The sequence below is a fragment of the Myodes glareolus genome, chromosome 24, assembly GCF_982192425.1.
Source record: "Myodes glareolus chromosome 24, mMyoGla1.1, whole genome shotgun sequence".
Lineage (NCBI taxonomy): Eukaryota > Metazoa > Chordata > Mammalia > Rodentia > Cricetidae > Myodes > Myodes glareolus.
The window spans coordinates 50,845,777-50,872,112 of record NC_142049.1 but is presented as its reverse complement, the minus strand read 5'-3'; the positions used below and the strand labels follow the sequence as shown (position 1 = coordinate 50,872,112).

The window sequence follows — 26,336 nt, the reverse complement described above, 5'->3', positions numbered from 1 at the left end:
CATCCAGAGGGGTGAGCGTGTACCCACCTGGCTGGCCAGACGTCCCGGGAACAGTGGCAGCATAAGATCTCCTGAGTAGATTGGGGGCGTGGGGACTTTGGGGGAGGGGGGAGGGTTCAAGGGGGGAGGAGAGAGGCAGGGAGGAGAGCAGAGAAAAATGTAGAGCTCAATAAATATCAATAAAATAAGATAAAAAGGAAGGAAGGAAGGAAGGAGGGAGGTAGGGAGGGAGGGAGGGAGGGAGGAAGGAAGGAACCTAAATTCAAGTGGGGGGGGGTGGGAGTGGCAGCGCACACCCTTAATCCCAGCACTTGGGAGGCAGAGGCAGCTGGGTCTCTGTGAGTTCAAGGCCAGCTTGGTCTACAGAGGGAGTTCCAGGACAAGACACCAAAGATACAGAGAAACCTTGTCTTGAAAAAAACCAACCCCCCCCCCAAAAAAAATACAAAATCTAAATTCAATAAACAAAGCCCACTTTAAAAAGTCAGATACAGTGCAGCACATCTGTATCACAGCACCCGTCTGACAGGACGGACAGACTGCTGGGAAAGGAGACCCGTCTGACAGGACGGACAGACTGCTGGGAAAGGAGACTGTCTCCTGGAAGCTCACAAAACCGCCAGTCTGGACCATGCAGCAGCAACAGCAGAAACCAGAGATTCTGTACCCAGAGGTAGGAGAAAAATGGACTCCTAGAAGTTGTCCTCTGACCTCTACATGTGTGCAACAGCTCACAAATACCAGCAGTCACACCCAAATAACAGACTAATGGTTGGTTCCAATATCACCACATAGGCTACACACACACACACACACACATATACATACACACACACACATACATACACACACACACACACACACACAAAAGGCATAATAGACCTCAGCTAAGCACAAAAAAGAAAGGCAACGTGAGCAGTGAATGTCCTAGATCTCATTTATTTAAAGTACACCCATACAATAAAAAAGTATTAATTATTGATGGTGCAAGTTCAAGGTAGAGATTGTTAATAAAAAGTAAAAATAACAGTCACAGCAAGATGTTTCAGTGGGTAAAGGTAATTGATGATCACCAAGCCTGACACTCCAGGTTCAAACCCCAGGATCCACATGGTGTGAGATCATGGACTCTTACCAATTCATGATCTTTTGACAGTCACAAACACCCAGCAGCATGTGTACATAAATATATACAAAATAAATGAATGTAATCTTAATAATAAACTGCCCTCTTCTAGAATGCAGTTAATTCTACAGAAAATCCCACAAAATTGTGGGATTACATACAAGTTCATACAGTCACTGACCACACACAGGCACACGTGTACACACACACACACATGTGTACACACACACGCCCACTCATATAAACAAACACAGGCACACGTGTACACACACACACACACACACACGCTCATTCATATAAACAAACACAGGCACACGTGCACACACACACATACACGTGTACACACACACACGCCCATTCATATAAACAAACACAGGCACACGTGCACACACACACACTCACACCCATTCAGATAATCACCCTACTATTACCATGGCTGGTAGTTAACGATTTTACTGGGCTCCCACAATAAACAGGAATATCACTGACTTAATTTCCCATAAATTTACTAATAATTTGGTAAAATGTGTCTTATATTCTATAAAAACACTTCTGAAATTAGTCAAGGTTAACCTGAAATGAAATTCATGTTTAACAAGACAAATATAAACAAGTGTGCTTATCATTATTAGTTAATTAGTGACTAACTTTCCTCATGCATAGTAATGTTTAAACAATGCATAACTAGATTTGTTTTCTGTAATATTAATCAGGTGATGTGCAATTAGATGGCACATAAAAAGAACTTCAAGTAGATAGAAATAAATTTCATTTTGAAATATACTAGTAAGCTAGGAACTCTTTTCTCAGTAAACCATGTTCTATAAAACTGCACCTGTAAAACCTGTGGTATGAGCCATGTAGTTTATATGCTGAGTTCTGTCCTGCTTAGGACCTTCATTCAGAACACACATAGGGCATCCCGACCCATGAACTGATGAGGTGACTGATCTGTGATACAGCAATGGTTTCCCAATTGTGGCATTCCAAAACCTTCTCTTCAATATGAGTTGAGAGACAAAGACCTCGTCCTGTAGCACGACTAATACAGACCCACAGAAGATACTGGATTCAACGTGAAGATCAGGAAAGCAAAGCAGTCAAGCCACTAGAGAGCTCTACCTCTATGAAATCTTCACACTGAAAAGAGAGCGAGTTCCCGTCTCCTCCCATCTTACACTCTCTAGTGCTGGGATTGAAAACATACACCACCACCGCCTGGCCTCTATGGCTGACTAGTGTGGCTAACTTTGTACTCTGATCTTCAGGAAAGCTTTATTTGTTAGATCATAAAAAGTATCAGTATGCACCCTAGCATGAGACATGTGATGTCTAGAAAGTTAGCCTGCTACTGAAAGCTGCTCCCCACTCAGAGCACAAAGGGTCTCTCCTGGGTGATGCCATTTGTTCACGCTGTCGGCGTAGGGCGTTAGGAAGCAAGACTTCCCCACAGATGCTTCGCCATGTAATTTGACGGCATGCTCCGTCTCGCCGTTCCTAAGGCTTGTCCTCAGTGTGCATCTGTACATGAGACGTGAGCTCAGCCGGGTGTAAGAACGCTTGCCCACACCTCTCACAGACAAAAGGCGCTTCCTTCCTGTGAATCAGCTTATGCTTAGAGAAAACCGACCTGCTTCGGAAGGTTTTCCCGCAGTGAGCGCACACGTAGGGTCTCTCTCCTGTGTGAATCCGCTCGTGCTCCTGGAGCTGGACCTTAGTGCAAAAGGCTTTCCAGCAGCTGCCGCATCTGTAGGGCCTCTCTCCCGTATGAACTAAAAGGTGCACCTTCAGTTCAGATGGAGAACAAAATGATTTCCCACAAAAGTTGCATTTGTAAGGCTTCTCAAGCAGGTGAATTTTTTCATGTCTGCTCAATGTTGACAACTGTTTGAAGGCCTTTCCACACACAGAGCACACGTAAGGCCTCTCCCCTGTGTGAATTCGAGAATGTGCCTTCAGTTGAGAAGTTTTACTAAATGATTTCCCACAATCAAGACATTTGCAAGGCTTCTCTCCTGTGTGGATTTGGTAATGTGATTTCAGTTGGGATGGATAATTAAACAGCTTCCCGCAGTCAGGGCACTTGTAAGGCTTCTCGCCAATATGAAGCTGCTGGTGGGATGTCAAAGTCGGCTCCTGGAGGCCTGTCTCACACTTCTGAGAGACGAAAGGCCTCTCTTTCGTGTGGATTAACTGATGTTTACGGAAAGAGGACCTGCTGCTGAAGGCTTTCCCACACTCGGTGCACACAAAGGGTCTCTCCCCTGTGTGGATCCGCTCGTGCTCCTGGACTTGTTCCTTCGTAGAGAAGGCTTTTCCACAGTGGCTGCATTTGTAAGGTCTTTCTCCTGTGTGAACACGAGAATGTGCCTTCAGTTGGGACATTTTACTGAACAGTTTCCAGCACTCACGGCATTTGTACGGCTTCTCTCCTGTGTGGTTCTGATAATGCACTTTCAGCTCACAGGGAAAGTTGAAGGACTTCCCGCACTCATGGCACTTGTAAGGCTTCTCCCCCGTGTGGCTGTGGCCGTGCACCTTCAGCTGGGACGGGTAATTAAAGGACTTCCCGCACTCCCTGCAGCTGTAAGGCTTCTCCCCGGGGTGAAGCTTCTCGTGTCTGTCTAGTATTGACTTCTGGTTGAAGGCCTTTCCACACTGAGAACACACATAAGGCTTCTCCCCCGTGTGAATCCGCTGATGCACCTTGAGTTTGGCCGTTTTGCTGAAAGACTTTCCACATTCCTGGCATTCATAAGGCTTCTCGCCCGTGTGACTTTGACGATGCACCTTCAGCTGGGACGGAAATTTAAAGGATTTTCCACAGTCATTGCATTTGTAAGGCTTCTCTCCATTGTGACTTTGTTTATGGGACATCAACTCTGACTTACGTAAGAAGGCCTTCCCACATTTGTCACAGATAAAAGGCGTGTGATTCTTGTGAATCAGTTCATGTTCATAGAGAGCTGACCTGTCTCTGAAGGCTTTTCCACACAGTGTACACACATACGGTTTCTCCTCTGTGTGAATTTGCTCATGCTCTTGGAGTGCAGCTTTAGTACAAAAGGTTTTCTCACAACGGCTGCATTTGTAAGGTTCCCCTCCAGTGTGAACTGGATGATCCACCTTCAGCTGGAATGGATCACTCGATGAATCCGACACATAAAGGAAGGCCTTCCCACCAATGAACGAAACAAGAGGTCTGTCCAAAGTGAGAGTGATCTCAGGTTTGGGCAAAGATACGGCATAGAGTGCTTCCCCGCACCGAGAGCCTTGATCTGCTTTCTCCTGAGAATGGTTTTCATGTACCGGTGGTTGTTGATAGCTGAGAACTTCTCCATTCCCAGTACTTCTGCACGATTCTCCTCCATGAGCAACCACACAGTTAGCATTACAAGAGCCTCGTACCAGGAGCTGACTGGCTGCGACAATGTTAATAAGCTGTTCGGTGACACTGCTTTCATTCTGACCATTTGCTCCAAGGTTTAGCTCCAAACTTTTTGGAAGTAAGCAATATTCTGGAAGATTCTCTTGTGTAGAAATGAGGTAGGGTCCCAAAGGAACGGTTTCCCTGGGCTTTTGATACTCATGTCCATTATTTGTGCTCAGAGTTTTCTTGAGGAAGGAGCCAGGAGGCAAGGGCAGAATCTGGTTTTGTTTATCTCTCTTAGCAGTATCAGAATCCTGCCGTAGTTCTTGCAAAAGTGAACACCACAAACCATTTCTTGTGACTTCACTGGTCAGATCACTGTGAACTGAAGCTTCCTCAGATACTTTCTGTGCTGAGGTTTCTGATTTTTCTAGGAACATAAAGAGATGAAAGAAAAAACAGAGTGAACAGGATGAAGGGTGAATGACAGAGGGACTGAGACTGAATATGAATGCCTAAATCAGTTACTAATGATGCTGATGATGCTGACAATTAGTAAAAAGAAGCTAATCACAACTGTATACAATGGGGATCACCTACACAGCAGACATTAGTATAATTACGACAACAATGGAGCAGAGGATGAAGCATATAAACTATCCAGTTGTATTTTTAAGATAGAAATATATAAACATGATAAAAACTTTAGTGATATTTCATTTATATTTTAATAAATAAAGCTTGCCTGAAGTTCAGAGAGTAAAACAGCCACACTGGCCAGTCTTACAGACCAGGCCACAATAACACACACCTTAATCCCAGTAGCCACACTAGTCTGCCATAGAAACTGGGAGGTGCAGGCCTTTTATCCCAGTGGTACAAACCTTTAATCCCAGGACCAGAGAGGAATATGAGACGGGAGGAGACAGCTCCAGACACAGTCTCGTTCTGAGATTCCTGGAAGCAGGATCGCCATTTTGGACTGAGGTTGAGGCAAGAGCCAGTGGCTGGCTGTTTTACTTTTCTGACCCTTTAGGCTGAACCCCAATTTCTGTCTCTGAGTTTTAATCGATTGCACTACAAAGAACATCAGAAAGTTACTGAACCTTATATAATAGAAATTAGTTGCATGTTTCTAACTAAATGTATCAAAAACCAAAATAACATCATTTGCTGCAATAACATTTTGATTGATAACATGTCTTAAGTGGAATCCATAAATCACATAAGGAAAACTTAACCTAAATAAGAAAGTACCAGACATGGTGGCACAGGCCTTTAATCTCAGCAGTTGGGAAGCAGAGGCCGGTGGATCTCTATAAGTACAAAACAACCTGATCGACAAAGTGAGTTCTAGGACAGCCAGGGCTACATAGAAACCTGCCTGAAAAATAACAATAATAACCAAAAAAATAAATAAGTAAAATACCACAGAAATAAACAAATAACTGAAGAAAGAGATGGTCTATACTGATGCCGATGGGGTTAGGAAAAATAACTCCATTTTCAAAAAGGAAAATGGGTAGGGGCCCCAAAATAATAAAACAAATTAAAATAGTTCAGAAGAGAAGGATAATCAGCCAGACAAAAAGAAAAAAGAAAAGAAAAAGAAAAAAGACTTTCTAACTTGAATGAGGTAGATTCCAGTTTCCGATCTCCCAAAATGACGAAAGCGGATCCTCTTGCAGGAATGTCCTCATACATCTAAACAAGGCAGCGGAGACTAGAAGGGCAGGGACCAAGAAACCATGAGAACACAGGGAGAAATGCACATTCAGAAGGAACAGAGCCTTGAAGGAAAACCTGCCACAGAATGAGAAGAGAAACATACAGAACACTAAGCCTAAGGGGAGATGGACCAGCACAGGAAAGAAAAAAAAAAAATCAATGAACTCAGAGACAGACAGGAAAAGCAAAGACAGACACAAAATAAACAATAATAAGAACCCCAAGGACAAATGCTAATTCAAAAGTCAATCAGTCCTTCCTCCATTACTTGGACAATATAGTGACCAACTTGGCTAATGTCAGATGTTCATGAACAAGTGTGCATTTACACATGGGAGAGTAACTGGTCATCATTATTAGAAAATGGATGAGTTAGTTCACTTAGGTTCATTCTTATCTATGTAGGGTCAGAGAAGCTGGTCCCACAAACTCAGCTTTCATAAAGAAAGTCTCACATTGCCTTACACCAATAATAAATGGATTGCAGAATTAACCATAAAAACTCCAAAGGGGAAAACAGAGTAAAGGTGACCACTACAGGGGACTTGGTGAGACAAACTGACAAAGGCCTCATGAACTCTACCCCGACGTGGGAAGCAATGGCTCACCTGGACACTGCTGGCCTGGGAATTCAGTCTTCCCTGCCTGTGTCTCCTTTTCTTTTTCCATCCTAAAGATGACTCCAGGGCTGGGAATGCGGTATCCTGTTAACCAAAAGCATATTGGATTTGTGGGTCATTTCTTGTCTTTAGATGACACAATGAAGCTTGGCACTGCCTCACTGCTAAAATCAAGTCAACATTTTCTATTCTGTATAACTAATACTTGTAGATACACAAAAGAAATGAAACACCAGGGCAAATAAAGCAAACACTCACAGGGGGTGGGGGTGGGGCCACTTCTGATACCCCACCATTTTTTGTAAAGAGAAGGAAGGAAACCTCAATGGAGCTCATCCTGGATCCCCAGGCCAGCTGCGCTCACCCACTGCCAAGAGGTGGCTGTAGATCTCCAGCATCACGTCCTGGTACAGGCGTCGCTGGGCGGGGTTCAGGTGCTGCCACTCCTCCTGGCTGAAGTCCACAGTCACATCCTCAAAGGACATCCACCTCTGCAACAACGTACCACAGTTCACAGTGAACGACTCATCATTGGAAAACAGGAAAGCTTGCATAAGGTTAGGTTTTTAAAGATGGCGCACTGCATTTCCCATTAAGTTGGGGGACAGAGAACGCTGACAAAGACCTCAGTCCTGCCATCCATCATACATAGTCACATTTCTAAGTGCACTAGAAAAGGATTCTTTTCAATACTCTAAGGAAGAGTACATAGCACAACGCTGATTGAGCAACCATATTCCAGGTTGGAGTTAGCTGGACCCACTGGAGTCAACATTATGAAACAGGCATTTAGAAGCTGCTTTGCTAAAAGTAGTAACTCCTCACTTGGGAACTAAATGCCAAGTAAGAACCTGGCATCTCTACTTCATTCTGTGTCTGTCTCCTTGGCTCTGGGTCACCTACTGATGTCTGTACATGCCACATGCTCCTCAGGGAACACCAGTCTAAATATCCCAACTCCCTTCAGAGTTAAAGGGAGAAAGATTGGTCACTGTTCTTATCCTTAAATCTTCTTTCTCTCTGTATACCTGTACAATGCATTTCATAAAACTCCCAATACCACCTAGGAAAAGAATCCTCACACAAAATATTTTAATTAACCAACCATAGACACAGATGACATTATTTGAACAAGACAACTAAAAAAAAAAAGAAAACACAGAATCTTACATATAGCTACTGCTAATAATGCAACCTTCACCCCCTCTTCTGAAGCCTCCACATGCTGTAGATGTCTGTCTGCCCCTCGGCTTCAGTTGATACGGATACCTCTTGAACCCATTTCCAAGCCAACTCAGGATGCTTGGTCCTCCTGAGTAGAGCTTGTGACGGTCACTGATAATTGTTAACTGATGTGGGAAGACCTGTCTTAATTATAGACAAGCCCATGCTCTGAGCATGACTATAGAAGGTGGGGGGGAGTGGAATTAGAGAGATGACAGCAGTTTAAGCATCTGTTGCTCTTGCAGAGTCTACATGGTAGCTCACAACCAGCTATAACTCCACTCCCGGAGGATCTGATGCTTTCTTCTGGTCTCCAAAGAACTAGGCACACACACTGTACACACACATGCAAGCAAAACATTCATCAGACATATAAAATTTAATAATCTCATGAAACAGACTCTTCAAATTATACAGTCCACAATGATGAGTCTCCCTTGGCCAATGACAGGTACACACATGTGTCACCATCACACTAGACCTTACATGTTTAGATTTAAAGACCAGCTTCCTTGAAATATAAGAATGGGAATTCATGCTAAAGGATAGCATCAGTAACTTAGCCAAATTCAGAATGTGTCACAGTCTAAAGGATAACCCAAAGTTCTGCAAGAAATGATTAACATAGGGAAGAAAAATAGAGATTAAAAGAGACTAACATACTTTTTAGTTAAGCTGGATGTGTGAGCACTGACTGGACCTCGAGAGGAAGACTCCACATATGGAAGTATGATCAGGAACAAATGACTAATGGTTATGTAAGAAGGTTCCATCTCAGAGATAAAAAACAACACACAGAGAAAAGTGTAGGCTCTAATATTTGGGATACAAATAACCTAGCAATGGAAAAGAAACAGGATGGGACCTATGCTGATAATCACTCAGAGAAGGGTCGGGGCACAACTCATTCTTTTACTCATGGATCTTAATACTACAACACTGACAATCTAAAGGTTCCCACATGCGTAACAGGGCACATGGCTATTTCTTTCTAGGCCTTCAAGTACTTTTGACAGATCTTCCAGGCTGACACTCGTGACACCGGCAAACAGGCAATGAGGTGCCACTCACCTATCGTTCTTCTGTGTAAAAAATATTCTGTATTAAAATTCCCTACATTAAAATATCAGGCGTAAAAAAAAGAAAAAAAGAAAATATCAGGCATATAAAATATCCTGGCCAGCAAGGGGCACTGATCCTGTAGCAAAAGATCCATCAGAGGGGTGAGTTTGCTCCTGACCTTCGGCAGAACCCAGACAAGAAGGAGCTCAGACATTCTCCGTCCTCCTTGACTCCCTGGTCACTCGGCAGGGGTGGCTCCACCCTGCTAAGCTCTCCTGCCTCCTATCCCAGGTACCCCTTCCTCTATTCCTCCTTCCCTCTGGGTCCATAAAATTTCCCCAGCTCAGCTGCCTTGCGCGCTGGGACTGGGTTGTAAGTGTAACCTGGCAGGAAGGAGTTCCTGTGTGTCAATAGCCTGCCTGAGGAAAGGTAGGCCCTGTGTCAGCTCAGCGACATTCCTGGCCAGCACGGGGCACTGATCCTCTAGTGGACATCCTTTGGAGGGGTGAGTTTGCTCCTGACCCACGGCAGAAGCCCGCCAAGGAGGAGTGCAGACATTCCCTGTCCCCCTTGACTCCCAGATCACCCTGTAGTGGTGGCTCCACCCTGCTAAGCTCTCCTGCCTCCTATTCCAGCTTTCACCCAGGTACCCTTTCCTCTATTCCTCTCTTCCCCCTGGGGCCATAAAATCCCCCCAGCTCAGCTGCCTTGCATGCTAGACTGGACTGTAAGCTAAACCCGGCAGGAAGGAGTGCCTGTGTTTCAACAGCCTGCCTGAGGAAAGGTAGGCCTTCTGTCAGTGAGGTCTCTGCCCAACAAGGGAACCTGACCCGATATCAGAAGATCCAATAGAGAGCATTTGAAGGAAGAGATGGGCAGACGCCAAGGCAAGAATTCCTCCAACAATCTGAAAAACAACATGAAAACACCAGATCCCAGCGACCCTACAATAGAAGGACTTGAACACCTTAATCCAGAAGAAGTGGAAAAAAGTGTCATTATGAAAGCAATAGAGTCCCTTAAACAGGATATGAATAACTCCCTTAAAGAACTGGATGAGAAGTACAACAAAAAGTTTGAAGAAATGAGTGAATCCGTAAACGATACCCTGGGAAACCAAGAAAAAACAATCAAAAAGGTAATGGAAACAGTTCAAGAATTGAAAACTGAAATGGAGGCAATGAAGAAAACACAAACTGAGAACCGGCTGGATATGGAAAACCTAGGTAAAGGAACAAAGAATTAGAAGCTGTTATCAAAAACCTCCCTACCCAATATACCCCGAATATACCCAAGAGATGCCCTTTCACACTACAAAAGCATTTGTTCAACTATGTTCATAGCAGCACTATTTGTAATAGCCAGAACCTGGAAACAACCTAGGTGCCCCTCAATAGAAGAATGGATAAAGAAGGTGTGGAACATATATACATTAGAGTTTTACTCAGCGGTAAAAAAAAACAATGAATCTTGAATTTTGCATGCAAATAGATGGAAATAGAAAACACTTTACTGAGTGAGGTAACCCAGATCCAAAAGGAGGAATATGGTATGTACTCACTCATAAGTGGATTCTAGCCATAGTTAAAGGTCTTCGAGCCTATAATTCGTGATCCTAGAAAAGCTAAATAAGAAGATGAACCTGAAGAAAATCATATAGTTATCCTCCTGGATATTGGAAGTAGACAAGATTGCCAGGCAAACTTGGGTGAACGGGGGGTGGGGTGTGGAAGTAAGGGGAGATGGTTAGACAGAAGGGAGAAGGGGAGGATTAGGGATGGCTTGGGGGAATGGGATGGGGGGAGGGAGGAAGGATGGATATGGGAGCAGGGAAGTATATATTTCAACTAAGGGAGCCATTTTAGGGTTTGCAAGAAACTTGATTCTAGAGGGGTTCCCAGGTCCAAGGAGAGTTCCCCAGGTTGTTCCCTGGACAGCAGAGGAGAGGGTGCCTGAACTGGCCTCGGCCCATAACCATACTGACGAATATTTTGCATATCACCATAGAACCCTCATCAGGCGATGGATGGAGATAGAGACAGAGACACATATTGGAACACTGGACTTAACTCCCTAGGTCCAAATGAGAACAAGAAGGAGGAAGAACGTGAGCAAGGAAGTCAGGATCAGAGGGAACCTTCATCCAACGATGGATGGAGACTGAGACAGAGACCCACATTGGAGCACTGAACTGAGCCCCCAAGGTCCAAATGAGGAGCAGAAGGAGGGAGAACATGAACAAGGAAATCAGGACCGTGAGGGGTGTGCTCACCCACTGATACAAGGGGACTGATCTAATGAGAGCTCACCAAGGCCAGCTGGACTGGGACTGAAGGAGCATCTGATCAAACCGGATTCTCTGAATGTGGCTGACATGGGGGCTGTCTGAGAAGCCATTGATAATGGCTCTGGGACTGCTTTTGTCTGCACGTACTGGCTTTTTGGGATCCTAGTCTGTTTGGATGCTCACCTTTCTGGAGCTGGAGGGAGAGGGGAGGAACTTGAACTTCCCACAGGGCAGGAAACCCTGACTGCTCTTAGGACTGGAGAGGGAGGAGGAGAGGGAGTGGGGGGAGTGGGAGGGTATTGGGAGGAGGGGAGGAAGTGGAAATTTTTATTAATTACTAATAATAATAAAAAAAAGAAAAAAAAAACCTCCCTACCAAGAAAAGCCCAGGACCAGATGGTTTCAATGTAGAATTCTACCAGAACTTCCAAGAAGAGCTAATACCTATACTCCTTAATGTATTTCACAATATAGAAACAAAAGAGTCATTGCCAAATTCTTTTTATGAAGCTACAGTTACCCTGATACCAAAACCACATAAAGACACAACCAAGAAAGAGAATTACAAGCCAATCTCACTCATGAACATCAACGCAAAAATTTTCAACAAAATCCTGGCAAACCGAATCCAAGAACACATTAGAAAAATTATCCATTATGATCAAGTAGGCTTCATCCCAGAAATGCAGGGCTGGTTCAACATATGCAAATCTATCAATGTAATCCATCATATAAATAAACTGAAAGAAAAAAACCATATGATCATTACATTGGATGCTGAAAAAGCATTTGACAAAATTCAACACCCTTTTATGATAAAGGTGTTGAAGTGATTGGGGATACAAGGATCATACCTAAATATAATAAAAGCTATTTACAGCAAGCTGACAGCTAACATCAAACTGAATGGAGAGAAACTCAAAGCCATTCCACTAAAATCAGGAACACGACAAGGCTGTCCACTCTCCCCATACCTCTTCAATATAGTGCTTGAAGTTCTAGCAATAGCAACAAGACAACATAAGGGGATCAAGGGGATTCGAATTGGAAAGGAAGAAATTAAACTCTCCTTATTTGCAGATGATATGATAGTGTACAAAAGCGACCTCAAAAACTCTACCAAAGAACTCCTACAGCTGATAAACACCTTTAGTAATGAGGCAGGGTACAAGATCAACTCCAAAAATTCAGTTGCCCTCCTATACACAAAGGATAAAGAAGCAGGGAGGGAAATCAGAGAAACTTCACCTTTCACAATAGCCACAAATAGCATAAAATATCTTGGGATAACTCTAACCAAGGAAGTGAAAAACTTATTTGACAAGAACTTTAAGTCTTTGAGGAAAGAAAGTGAAGAGGATACCAGAAAATGGAAAGATCTCCCCTGCTCTTGGATTGGGAGGATTAACATAGTTAAAATGGCAATTCTACCAAAAGCAATCTATAGATTCAATGCAATCCCCATCAAAATTCTTCACAGACCTTGAGAGACCAATAATCAACTTTATATGGAAAAACAGAAAACCCAGGATCACGAAAACAATCTTATATAATAAAGGAACTTCTGGAGGTATAACCATCCCTGACTTCAAACTCTATTACAGAGCTACAGTATTGAAAACAGTTTGGTATTGGCATAAGAACAGAGAAGTCGACCCATGGAATCAAATAGAAGACCCGGATATTAACCCACAAACCTATGAATACCTGATTTTCGACAAGGGAGCTAAAGGTATACAATGGAAGAAGGAAAGCATCTTTAACAAATGGTGCTGGCATAACTGGATATCAACCTGTAGAAGAATGAAAGTAGATCCATATCTATTACCATGCACAAAAATCAAGTCCAAATGGATTAAAGACATCAACATTAATCTGACCACTTTGAACCTGATAGAAGAGAAAGTGGGAGGTAGTCTACAAGACATAGGCACAGGAGACCACTTCCTAGGCAGAACCCCAGAAGCACAGACAATAAGAGAATCAATGAATAAATGGGACCTCCTGAAACTGAGAAGCTTCTGTAAAGCAAAGGACACTGTCAGTAAGACAAAAAGGCTACCTTCCGACTGGGAGAAGATCTTCACCAATCCCTCATCAGACAAAGGTCTGATCTTCAAAATATACAAAGAACTCAAGAAACTAGACACTAAAACTCTAATTAACCCAATTAAAAAATGGGGTACTGATCTGAACAGAGAATTCTCAACAGAAGAACTTCGAATGGCCAAAAGACAACTAAGGTCATGCTCAACCTCCGTAGCGATCAGGGAAATGCAAATCAAAACAACTTTGAGATACCATTTTACACCGTTCAGATTAGCTAAACTCAAAAACACCAATGATAGCTATGCTGGAGAGGATGTGGAGTGAGGGGAACACTCATCCATTGTTGGTGGGAATGGAAACTTGTGCAGCCACTGTGGAAATCAGTGTGGCGGTTTCTCAGGAAACTGGGAGTCAACCTCCCTCAGGACCCAGCAATTCCACTCTTGGGAATATACCCAGAAGATGCCCTAACATACCACAAAAGCATTTGTTCAACTATGTTCATAGCAGCACTATTTGTAATAGCCAGAACTTGGAAACAACCTAGGTGCCCCTCAGTAGAAGAATGGTTAAAGAAGGTGTGGAACATATATACATTAGAGTTTTACTCAGCGGTAAAAAACAATGACATCTTGAATTTTGCATGCAAATGGATGGAAATAGAAAACACTTTACTGAGTGAGGTAACCCAGACCCAAAAAAGGAATATGGTATGTACTCACTCATAAGTGGATTCTAGCCATAATTAATGGTCTTTGAGCCTATTATTCATGATCCTAGAGAAGCTAAATAAGAAAGTGAACCTGAAGAAAATCATATAGTTATCCTCCTGGATATTGGAAGTAGACAAGATTGCCAAGCAACCTTGGGTGCACGGGGGGGGAGGGTTGTTAGATAAAAGGGAGTAGGGGAGGATTGGGGAAAGCTTGGGAGAATGGGATGGGGGGAGGGAGGAAGGATGGATATGGGAGCAGGGAAGTATATATTTCAACTAAGGGAGCCATTTTAGGGTTTGCAAGAGACTTGATTCTAGAGGGGTTCCCAGGTCCAAGGAGAGTTCCCCAGGTAGTTCCCTGGACAGCAGAGGAGAGGGTGCCTGAACTGGCCTCGGCCCATAACCATACTGACGAATATTTTGCATATCACCATAGAACCCTCATCAGGCGATGGATGGAGATACAGACAGAAACCCACATTGGAACACTGGACTTAACTCCCTAGGTCCAAATGAGAAGCAGAAGGAGGGAGAACATGAGCAAGGAAGTCAGGATCAGAGGGAACCTTCATCCGACGATGGATGGAGATTGAAACAGAGACCCACATTGGAGCACTGGACTGAGCCCCAAGGTCCAAATGAGGAGCAGACGGAGGGAGAACATGAACAAGGAAATCAGGACCACGAGGGGTGCGCTCACCCACTGATACAAGGGGACTGATCTAATGAGAGCTCACCAAGGCCAGCTGGACTGGGACTGAACGAGCATGTGATCAAACCGGATTCTCTGAATGTGGCTGACATGGGGACTGTCTGAGAAGCCATTGATAATGGCTCTGGGACTTGTTTCCTCTGCAGGTACTGGCTTTTTGGGATCCTGGTCTGTTTGGATGCTCACCTTCCTAGATCTGGAGGGAGCGGGGAGGAACTTGAACTTCCCACAGGGCAGGAAACCCTGACTGCTCTTAGGACTGGAGAGGGAGGAGGAGAAGGAGTGGGGGGAGTAGGAGGGTGTTGGGAGGAGGGGCGGAAGTGGAAACTTTTATAAATTAATAAAACAAAAAAATATCAGGCATATTACTGTAACCATATTGGATAATTCTAGAAGTACTCCATTGAAATGTCTAATGGAGAAAATGTCAATTGATAATATTACTATGAGAAATTTCCTTTGGAGCACTCAACAATTTATTAAAAATTGTTGCCTCCTCTGGTAGAATGCCTGAAGCCAGGTTAGTGACACACACTTTTAATTTCACCACTCCTAAGATAGTTGGCAGGTGGATCTCGGGAGTTTGAGGCCAGCTGGGCCTACATAGTAAGTTTCAGGACAACCAGGCCAACATAGAGAAATCCTGTCTCAAAACCAAACCAAGCCCCCCAGAACGCATGCACCCCCAAAATTTATATCAACCTTTGGTCAATTCATGAGAGCAGAGCCTTCACGAGTGGGGCTTTAAGAACACACAACAGCAGACCAAGAAGACGGGCACATGCAGCTGGGCAGCAGACCTCCCCAGACAACCACAGGGCAGAACTTAGTTAGGTGGGAAAAGCTAGGTTGAATGCTGGGAGAAAGAGGGGGAAGTCAGAGAGAAGCCATGGAGCCACCGCCAGAGAGACATGCTGAAATTTTGCCGGTAAACCACTGCCACGTGGCGATGCAGATTAATGAAGCTGGGTTAAACTAATATGTAAGAGTTAGCCAATAAGAAGCTAGAATTAATGGGCCAAGCAGTGATTTAATTAATACAGTTTCTGTGTGTTTATTTCAGGAGTCTGGGCAGCTGGAAAATGAACAAGCAGCTTCCTTACAACATTTAACGAAAAGGAAAAAAATAATATTTAACAGTAGAAAAAATTCAGAAGGAACAAAAACAACTACAAAAGCAAAAATGAACAGAAAAATAATGTAAACAATAGAAATATAAGTGAAAAAGATATATGAAACAAAGAAAAATCAGAAGCAAAGTTCCTAAAAAATACTAAAACATAAGTAAACAGCAACAAAAACAAAGAAGGAAAAGAAGCCAGCAGTGATGACAGATGCTGCGGTCCCAGTCCACAGAAGCTGAGGCAGGAGGATGAGGAGTTCAAGACAAGTGTCAACTACACAGGGAGTTTGCAGCTAGTTTGGGCTGGAGAGATGGCTCAGCAGTTAAGGGCACTGTCTGAGTTCAGTTCCCAGCACCAGCAAACACATGGTGCCTCACAACCATCTGTAATGAGGTCTGGTGCCCTCTTGAGGAAGAGACCTGGTCAATCATCCTCATGAAATCCAACATGGACAAGTTCAACAGAACCACCATATACGGACTGCTCATGCATTCTTCAGCATTGCCAGGGCATAGATTTCATCTTCATATCAAGAAATACAGAAGACTGGGAGTAAGGAAGAAAAAGAACAATGACCAAATAACTAGATGCTCGAGAAGTAAATGAACATCCACATATTTATAAACATAGAAATTAAATCGCAAGCAAATGCCCTGCTTTCAATAAGCTGACTGGCAATGATCAATACGCTAGCTGAGCCTGCACAGCTCTGTCTTGCTGCATTTACTCCTGAGCAGGAGAAATGCGGGTGTCAGACAATACACACTTCACAAAAGACTGCAGTTTTCCGAACTGGCTTGACTAACTGATACTCTCAGCAGTGGCACAGTGCTCCTTCTGCTTCCTTGGGACACAAGCACATCAACACTTGATATTTTTGTGGGGCTAATTTTAGACACTCCAATGGAAGGAGCCATGGCAATTATACATACATTTTCCATTCAACTGAGGAAGCTCAGCTTTTCCTGTTTCCATTACTACACAAGCAAGTCTCTTGCTCATTCAATTGTATGTGGAAGAAGCTTGCACAAGAAGTTAGTCCAGGCACCCCCGAGATAGAGGTAATCAGATTTCTGTAAATTTAAGATCAACCTGGCCTACAGAGCAGTTCCAGCCCAGCAAGGGTTCCTGAGACCTTGTCTCCTTCTGTGACTTGTCTCTCTCAGGAGGCCTCTGAGACTGGAGAAAGAGTGACTAGGGAAGGGGCACAAAGCGGACAACAGAGGAATGGAGGACACTGGCATACAGTGCATGGGGGGGGGGAGAAAAAGACACACAAAGCTTAGATTTTTAAGCTTATAATATCCATCCAGAAAAGCCACATTTCAAAATATCATGAACTACAAGAACAGGACAAAATGTCATTAATCAAACATCAAAAGGTTCTTAAAATTCCCCTTTTTTAAAAGATGATTTTTTTTAAATTATATGAGTGTTTTGTGCCTGCAGGGTTATGCACCCCTGTGTGTGCAGTAGGCAGAGAGGCCAGAAGAAGCCGTAGATGCCTTAGAACTGGAGTTCCAGTTGTGAACTGTCTAGGAACTGAACCTGGTTCCTTGCTAGAGCAGCCAATGTTCTCAACTGCTGAGTCATCTCTCTGGCAACCTAAAACTCCTTTTAAAAAGAACACTGACTGAGCTAAAAGATGGTTCAGCAGAGAAAAGCATCTCTGTCAGGACTGACAATGGAAATTTGATCCCCAGGACCCACAGAGTAGAAAGACCTAGGTTTCACAAGTTGTCCTCTGACATCTACACTTTTGTGACACATGCACATTCAAGAAACAGAGTAGCTAGGTGGTGGCAGCACACACCTTTAGTCCCAGCACTCGGGAAGCAGAGGCAGGCGGATCTCTGTGAGTTCAAGGCCTACCTGGTCTACAAGAGCTACTTCCAGGACAGAGAAACCCTGTCTCAAAAAAACAAAACAAAATAAATAAAGATTAGGAAAAAATAATGAGGAAAGCAGCACATTAGAAATAAATAGTACTGAGAGACAGCTCAGCAGTTAGGAGCACTGGCCGCTCTAGCAAAGGACCCAGGTTCGGTTCCCAGCATACAAACAGTTGTTCACAACTCCTGTTCCAGTGGATTCTGCATCCTCTCTGGCCTCCTCACAGACACCTCCTTATACACAGTATATATGTGCAAAAACATGCAGGCACAAACTCACAAATAAATATGTTTTAAAGCTTTAAAAATAAATAGCTAAGAACGGAAGAGCACACTTTTAATGTCTGCGTGTGGGATGCAGAAGTAAGCAGATTACTGTGAGTTTGAGGCCAGCCCGATCTAGATAGCAAATTCCAGGGCAGCCAGGGCTACATAGTGAGAACCTAGTCTCAAAAATAAATGAATGAATGAATGAATGAATGAATGAATGAATGTTAGGTCTCAAAGTACCCCTGGACAAATGGCTAACAAAGGTGCCTATTAACATGTAGAGGCCAGTGCTGGCCTGCTCTCCCTGTGTTCCTCAGTACCTGGGGCTCCACCCCGCACTTCTCACCCTGCCCCTACTCTAAAGCTCTCCCTCCCAGGGGCAGGGCTTCTGCTTCCCTTCCCCAGTCAGATCCCTACACAAGTCAACCATTTGGCTATGCCTCTGCCCCGGCTGGCAGCTCCTCTCTTGCTCTTCTCATGGTCTGCTCTGGCCAGCCTGCCATGTTTAGCCTGGACTCTCCCCTCTGCCTGCCTTCTCCCTCATAGCTACAATACAAATCTTCTCCATACTTCAGGAGTAGTCATCTTCCTCCTTTTATCTCGTTTTTCTTTCAGTAAATAACAGTAATAGGACCTGGTGAGATGGCTCAGTGAGTAAAGGTGCTTGCCTATCAAACCTGGCCACCTGAGCTTCATCACTATAACACACACAGGTAGGAGAGAACTAACTCTACAAAGTGTCCTCTGCCCTCCACGCCCACACCAAGGCAATCACATAATCATAAACACAAACACACATACACACACCACACACACAAATAATTAACAAAGAGTTTTAAAATGGAAAACTAGTCGGACACGGTGGCACACACCTTAATCCCTGCACATGGGCACTTGGGAGGTAGACGCAGGTGAACTTCTATGAGTTCAAAGCTAACTGGACAGCATGGTGAGTTCTAGTCCAGCCAGGGATATACAGTGAGATCTTGTCTCAAATATATAACATTTGAACAGTAAGAAGAGCATATTTGGGGTAGAAATAAGCAACAGAAGGTTTGAGCAGGAGCGAAGAGATTTTCAGCCTACAATGTAAACTCAGCCATAGATAAATGCAATCAAAGCGAAGCAGCATTTCATGACAATCAAACACATGCACACAAACTCTGAAAGATTCTCCATTGGACACCGAAATCCGTGGTGCTTATTTTGTTTTGTTTCTCACATGTGCACAGCTCTAGATTTACCCACCATGCACCCTGTTAGGGTCAAAGCAGCGACCTCCAGCGGCAAAGGTTGGGTAAACAGAAGCCTAAAGATGGGTCTCTGTCTAATGGAACCATCCTTAATCTTCCCACAAATGTTAACCACCTCAGGATCCTGATCAATTTCTGTATCAGCTCAAAGACCCCACCCTCCTAACAAAATCTGCTTGAATTTTTTCGCCATATTTCTCTCCCCACTCAGAAACACGCCTTCAGTTTGCTCCCCAATAAACCTTTCCACCAATGGAGAAGTCTAGTTTGGTAGTTTCGCTGCACCTTCGCTTATATACCCATCCAAGGAACCCTTGCAAAGTACACCACAAAAACCAGAGCAGCTATGAACTAGAAGAGAAATCCACAGGACTTGGGGACTAAGGGACCTGAACACGTGAAGAGACAAGAATTCCCATACGACAGTGAAGGGAGCTAACAGGACAAGACAGGGCAGGGAGTGCCAAGACAGCAGCCTGGCCATGCAGTTAGAAAATCACCAGAAGTTTCCTCAGGAGGAGCAGGGAATGGAACCGGCAGCCAGACCACGGAACGCACTGCCAGCTGGCAGATGCTTCAACATAAAGTTCAGCTGGTGTGTCATCTGTGCCTCAGTTTCTCTTCTTTAACATGAGACAACAGCATAAGCTCAGGAGTCTCCTGGAAGAGTTAATCCACATCCTGGCTACCAGCACTTGGACAGGAGATACCAGAAAAACAGATTCACCTGAGGAGATGCTAAGGTGTTGGGAGGAATAGTTAGGAACCTCATCAGCCTCCTCCCTCAGAACAGCACTTACAGAGCTTATAATTAACATAAGTCTCCTTGTCTTTCTTTGGGATTGAAAGGCTGTGGAGCCAGGTGGGACAGAAACTTCTGTCAACAGAACTCTAAAGCAAAAACTAACTTTTCCTTCTCTTTTTCAGATCCTGGGCAAAGCCTCCATAGCATGCTTCCCCTGGGATCTCTGAAAATACCACCCACCTACAGCTGCCCCATCCCACGGCACTTGCCGGCCTCACTGCCTAAATATAAGGTCTATGTCCCCTCCCTCCCCCTTCCTCTACAGGACTTTCAGGATATCTGCCTTGTTAGCTTGTTCTGTTCTCCCTAAAACCCTAATAGAAATCGTCCTGGGGCTTCCTTCTAAGTCCACTTTAAAATTCTTTTACCAGCTGACAGAATGGTACCTCCCCAGATGCACATCTCTTACAGGGCGGGCATAGCAGGCAACCTTTAAGAAACTGAGGATAGCAAGATGTGAAAGAGGAACGAACATAAAAAAGAAAACTCAAGAGGAAAAGCTTGTCATTAAAAAAACAGATAAGATGATATCTATAGTCATTTAAATAAAACAGACGAGACAATATCTATAGTGATGTAGGCCTGTAATTCCAGACTGGAGAGGCTGAGTGAGGTAAAAAAGGTGTTGAGTTTGATGGCAGCTTAGATTATACAAAAAGTTCTAGGCCGGCCTCACATACACAATAAGACCCTGTATCCAAAGAAAGACAGGGCGGAGAGGGGGCATGGGGTGTGAGGGGTACTTAGTTGGTGTGGGATATATACAGTCCACTCTTTTAACTAGATTAAAGATCTCAGAAATACGGTCACGTAGGGTCTGCCCTTCTGTCCAGAAGAGCCCAGTCTGAACTCTCTCCCTCTTACCTCACAGGCCCCACGCTGCTCCTCTGCAGCCAATGGTTGGATCTTCTGCTGGAAATTCGTATCCGCAGCCATGGCCCCTCTGAGCTTCCAGTTTTGATGTTTCTTCGTAGCAGACCCAAATTCCTCAAGGGTTACAGATGCTGAACAAGGTTGGCTGTGGCACAGCAAGAGATCCTGAAGCCGGAGTGATTTCAGAGGTCCCAGGAGCTCTGAGACCCTGCAGTCCCTAAAACACAATGGATGGGTGAGGGCCCGTGTGGAAGCTCACAGGTAGGCACCACAGAGGGTACAGGAAGCCCTGCTCGTTATTAGTCAGGGGTATAAAACAGACAACAAAAGAAACAACAATATTTTAAAAACCATCAGTTTGGATACACTTGCTGTGCTCACATTTTAATTAGGAGAAAAACAACATGCTAACCTAGTTGTTGACAAAATGAAGACATAGGTATTTATTATAGGGATCCAGAATGTCATGCCTGAGTAGGTTGACCAAGCCCTCAGCACCTGCCTGAAAGGCAGTAAACACCAACAAAAACTCAGTAAAATGCCAACTTAATTTTGATTTTATTTCAAACAACCCTTTCAGCTACACATAGTAAGCATTAGATTTCCTTCAATTAGGTCACAGGTCACTAAACAGAAGAACAGGGGTACAGATTCAAGCTGTTTTCTTTCTAAGGAACACACTGGCCACCATAGTAGTTAGTGTATGTAATCCCTTCTGTAGTTAGCATCTGAAAACATCATTTCTGTTTTCTATTGCCCAGGGAGCTCAGGATGACAGCCAATCATGATTCTAGTCTGAGTTTCTAGACATTTCTCTGTCCACACACAGCCACATCATGAAAAATTCACTCACCCAACCCTCACTCCCAAACACACACACACACACACACACACACACACACACACACACACGGCCCAAACCCTAAGAAATTGCACCAAGACCTCTCCACACTGAGCACTTCTAAGCTGTCCATGAAGGTTCCCTCTCCACCAGCATGCAGCCACTGACATAGATAAGTTCCAGTAACCTCCAACCAGTGCTGCCCAGTACTGTCAAGTTACAAACTGCCTCCAAGTCACTGACGTGTTCCAGGCAACTTAAATCATTACTGCCCTAGAACCCAAAAAGATGCTTCCAGGAATGTATAATAGACTGTTTTGTGTGTAGGTAGGGGTGTGTGTGTGTGTGTGTGTGTGTTTACGTATGTGTGGCTGTTTGTTAGTTTTTGAGATGGGGTCTATTATGTAGCTCTGGCTGTCCTGGAACTTGCTACTTAGACCAGCCTGGCCTTGAACTCACACTGCCTCAGCTTCACCTGTGTTGAAATTAAAGGCACGCGCCACCACACCCAGCCTGATACACTGTTTTTAAAAACTTTAAATCAGTACAAATGTTCAGGTACAAATAATATGACCCAATATGGAAGCACCCTCATTTTGGTCAACTGCCAATCTCTGAACCCAAAGAGAACCAAGCACTGATGCACATAATCTCCAAAGGATCCCCAAATGGGACCCTACAGTGGCCAAAGAATGAGAATTTGGGCTCTGTGTGTGTGTGTGTGTGTTGTTGTTGTTGTTGTTTTATGAGACAGAGTTTCTCTGTGAGGCTGACTGTCTTTGAACTCACTATGTAGACAAGACTGGCCTCTATCTAACTCACAGAGATCCACTTGCCTTCGCCTCCTGAGTGCTGGGGACTAAAAGCATGCACCACCTCCTACAGCTGTTGAGAATTTGTTTCTATTTGTGTTTATTTCCTTCAGTAATGCTAGTCACCCACAGTGGGAGGAACTAGTAAAGGAGATCCAACAGCAGCCCACAAAACAAAAGAAATTCCTTACTTTTATAGACCTTAAGAAAGAAGTCCCTGAGTTCAGCAGCTTGGATACTAGGCAAAGCATACCCCACCCCTACGAGACAGACAGACAGACAGACAGACAGACAGACACACACACACACACACACACACACACGAGAAAGAGAGTGTGTGACATTTGTGGCCTGAAACGTTCTATTTTGGTATACTTGACGGCGTTTCTCTTCATGTACTAAGACACGATCAAGTCACTGGCTAAGCAAACGCCGCCCCACCAGAGGCCAGTACAAGCACCCTACACCCACCCGCCCCATGCTACATCGCTGCCTGCGCTGACTTCTACGCCAGCAGGGCCTGAGTGGGTCACAAGCCACCTCAAGATCCTCGTCCTGAAGCTCCCGGCTCCCACCCAGGATCGGCTTCTGCAGCGCACACTCACTGAGTCCTGCCCCGAACATCCTGACATGACAATTTTCACGGATGACCGTGTGAATTCCCACAGGAGAGCACACTGGGAAGTGACAAAACACAGAAGACGCGGAAACCCGCAAGCACGGAATGAAACCGATCGAACGACCCCCACCTTATCCACGCATCACCCGGCAGCCTCGGCAGCCGTCGCTCGGCACAAACCGGCGCTCGGCAGCGGCGGCACAGCGTCCGCCCTGCCCCGCAGCCACTCACCTCACCGCAGCGCAGAGCGAGCTGTGCACACGGCCCGCCGGGCCGCGACTTCCGCCCGCGGACGGCACAGAGTCCCGGAAGGAAAGGTTCCGAGCCACCTCGCGGACCCGCCAGCGAAGCAACACTAGAAGGACTAGAACATTTAACATTTCATGGCCACTCTATTTCCGGTGTCTTTTAGATTTCCGGCAGGATTTGTCCACGCCCCGTAGGATGGTGAGCATGCCCCGCGTAACACTTTTGAAACCGAGCGCCAGCCAACAGTCGTCATGGCGAACCAGGTGGTTGCAGTTTCTCTGGAAATCGCTGTGACGGTATCCATATGCTCAGGATGTTGGAGGCCACCATCCAGGAACTTCGATTCCGTGCAGTACCATAGAGTGGAAGTTGGACGCTGTCCCACATGGTGTGACAGGCCTGACAGGAATTAATGATATTCTTAAGCGACATTTATGCCCCTTCCTTGGCAGACCATTGAGACAATGGACCCCAGAAATAGAAATCTCGTGATGGAGGAGGGGATATGCCAAAGCCAGGAGGCAGTCAGAGCAGAGACTTCTCACAGGAAAATAATATCTCATACAATTCCGACCACTCTGCAGAACAGACTGGAGCCACAGAAAAATATAGTGGGGAGTGGGGCACACACTAAGACTGCTTAGTTACATACTTTGCCTTCTATTTAAACCTAATTCTGCGGGAATGGGATGTGGGGTGGAAAGGTAGCTCAGAAGTTAAGAAAGAGCACAAACTGCTAGTGCGGAGGAACCAGGTTCAATTCCAGCACCCACACGGCAGTCACAACCATCTATAAGCGCAGTTCCAGGGGCTCTGATGCTCTCTCCTGACCTCCAAAGGCACCAGGCCCACAAGTGGTGCACAGACATACATGCAGATAAAGCACCCATACACATAAAATAAAAATTAAAACCTTACTGGACAGAGATGGCACACACTTTTAATCCCAATCTTGGGAGGCAGTGGCAGGTGGAGTTTGAGGCCAGCCTGGTCTACAGAGCAAGTTCCACAACAGTCAAAGCTACACAGAGAAGCCCTGTTTCAAAAAATCAATATATCAAAAAATAAGTAAATAAAATAAAATCTTGGCCAAGTGAGGTGGTACACGCCATTAATCCCAGCACCGTAAAGGCAGAAGAAGACACATCTCTGATTCTGAGCCAGCCTGGACTACATAGCAAAATATAATCCAATCCCAAGACTTCCATTTTGTTATTGTTAAAGGTGAACTATTCCTGACATATCTCTACTGTTTCAAAATTGTACTTTCCCAAGTTATGTACGCTTTGGGGGGAAGTAATTATTAATGCATTAACAGAAACTTTCAAAGTAGTAGAATGGTCCGGCCAGGTGGTGCTCACCTTTAATTCCAGCATTTAGGAGGCAGAAGGCAGCAGATCTCTGTGAGTTTGAATCCAACCTGGTCTACACAGTGAAGTTCAGGCTAGCCAGAGTTATATGGTGAGACTCTGTTTCAAAAAACAATGGAAAAAAACATAAAAAAAACCTAATAGACTGTCCATCCATGTTTCTCTAAGATAGAGTGCATATGGAAATATCTAAAGACTTGTGTTAAATTTCGTAGTCTTGGTATGTTCATATATACCTGTAATCTCAGCACTCTGCAAGCAGAGGCAGGGGGTGTCTATGTCCCTGCATCTCTTGTTCCTAGCCTCTGCATAGACAAATTGAATACATCTCCTTTATCTGTTTTTTTTTTCCTATTATTCGTTGCTTCAATTAGTTACCAGATTCTAGCTTACTAGACCTTTCAGGACCCAGGCTATGATGCTAAAAATCTCAGTGACATATATTTGGAACTCAGGTCTTCAGGCTTGTCAACAAGAACCTTTACCAACTAGGCCATCTCACCAGCCCTCTTTTCTTTTTTTCTTTCTGCATGTTTGTTTTCCCATTCTTTCCATTCTTTCTTTATTTGTTGGATAGGGCTTCTCTGTATTCCAGGCTGAACTTAAATTCTTCATCCTTCTGCATTAACCTCACAAGTATCTCAATTACAATCTTGTGTCACCATATCTGGCTGAAATGAACTTTCTTGTACGTGACAGTTTGGAATCATTACATGGTGACCATTGAACAAAAGTCTATTCTCATTGCATGAAGTTTTAGGGAAAATGGGTGTTGGTTATTGTTGTTTTCAAATGGAACACAACAGTGTGGGACAGAGGTAGAGCCAGGTCAAAGGGTCAGAGCAGAAAGCTCTATAGAATCCTTTGGCAAACCACTACACAATGCAATAACCAGAGTAAATAGTGTTGGCACTATTTGGGAAAGCAGGCGCAAGAAGTACACTTTCCTCTGCCACCTTCAGGATCCTAAGAAGTTCCACAGGAGACTTTTAGGAATTTTTATTCAAACCAAACCAGTATTTATGGCTTCTGCACTGAAAAGAATTCCAGGATTAACAGTAGAACTCAAAATTTTATCAAAGATATATTTTAATATTTATTTATGTATATGTTTGCATGAATGTATGTATGTGCACCACAATTGTGCCTGGTGCCCTGGAGATAGGAAGGTGTTGGATACCCAGGAACTGCAGTTACATACAGATGGTTGACAAACATGTAATGTAAATACTAGGCCCTCTGCGATAACAAGTTCTCTTAAGCACTAAGTCATAAATGCAGAGACTCAAACCAACTTGTAATGATATTTCATTTGTATTTTAATAAATAAAGCTT

The 26,336-nt window shown here is 44.2% G+C and overlaps 1 protein-coding gene across 3 annotated transcripts; it reads right to left on the bottom strand.

Annotated features, from left to right (window-relative positions):
• Nucleotides 1-919: 919 nt before the first annotated feature.
• On the bottom strand, nucleotides 920-23,764 carry Znf175 (zinc finger protein 175). Of its 3 annotated transcripts, none has more exons than XM_048432879.3 (5): nucleotides 23,614-23,764; nucleotides 21,102-21,327; nucleotides 7,209-7,335; nucleotides 6,833-6,928; nucleotides 920-4,926 (listed from the first exon to the last, which is right to left on the bottom strand). In XM_048432879.3, the coding sequence occupies exons 1-5, from the start codon at nucleotides 23,760-23,762 to the stop codon at nucleotides 2,624-2,626; spliced, it is 2,901 nt and encodes a 966-aa protein (XP_048288836.3). In that variant the 5' UTR covers nucleotides 23,763-23,764; the 3' UTR covers nucleotides 920-2,623. The 3 variants fall into 3 exon arrangements, with proteins under 3 accessions (XP_048288836.3, XP_087757383.1, XP_087757382.1); XM_087901257.1 differs by lacking the exon at nucleotides 23,614-23,764 and adding an exon at nucleotides 23,513-23,607; XM_087901256.1 differs by lacking the exon at nucleotides 23,614-23,764 and adding an exon at nucleotides 23,369-23,498.
• Nucleotides 23,765-26,336: the final 2,572 nt, after the last annotated feature.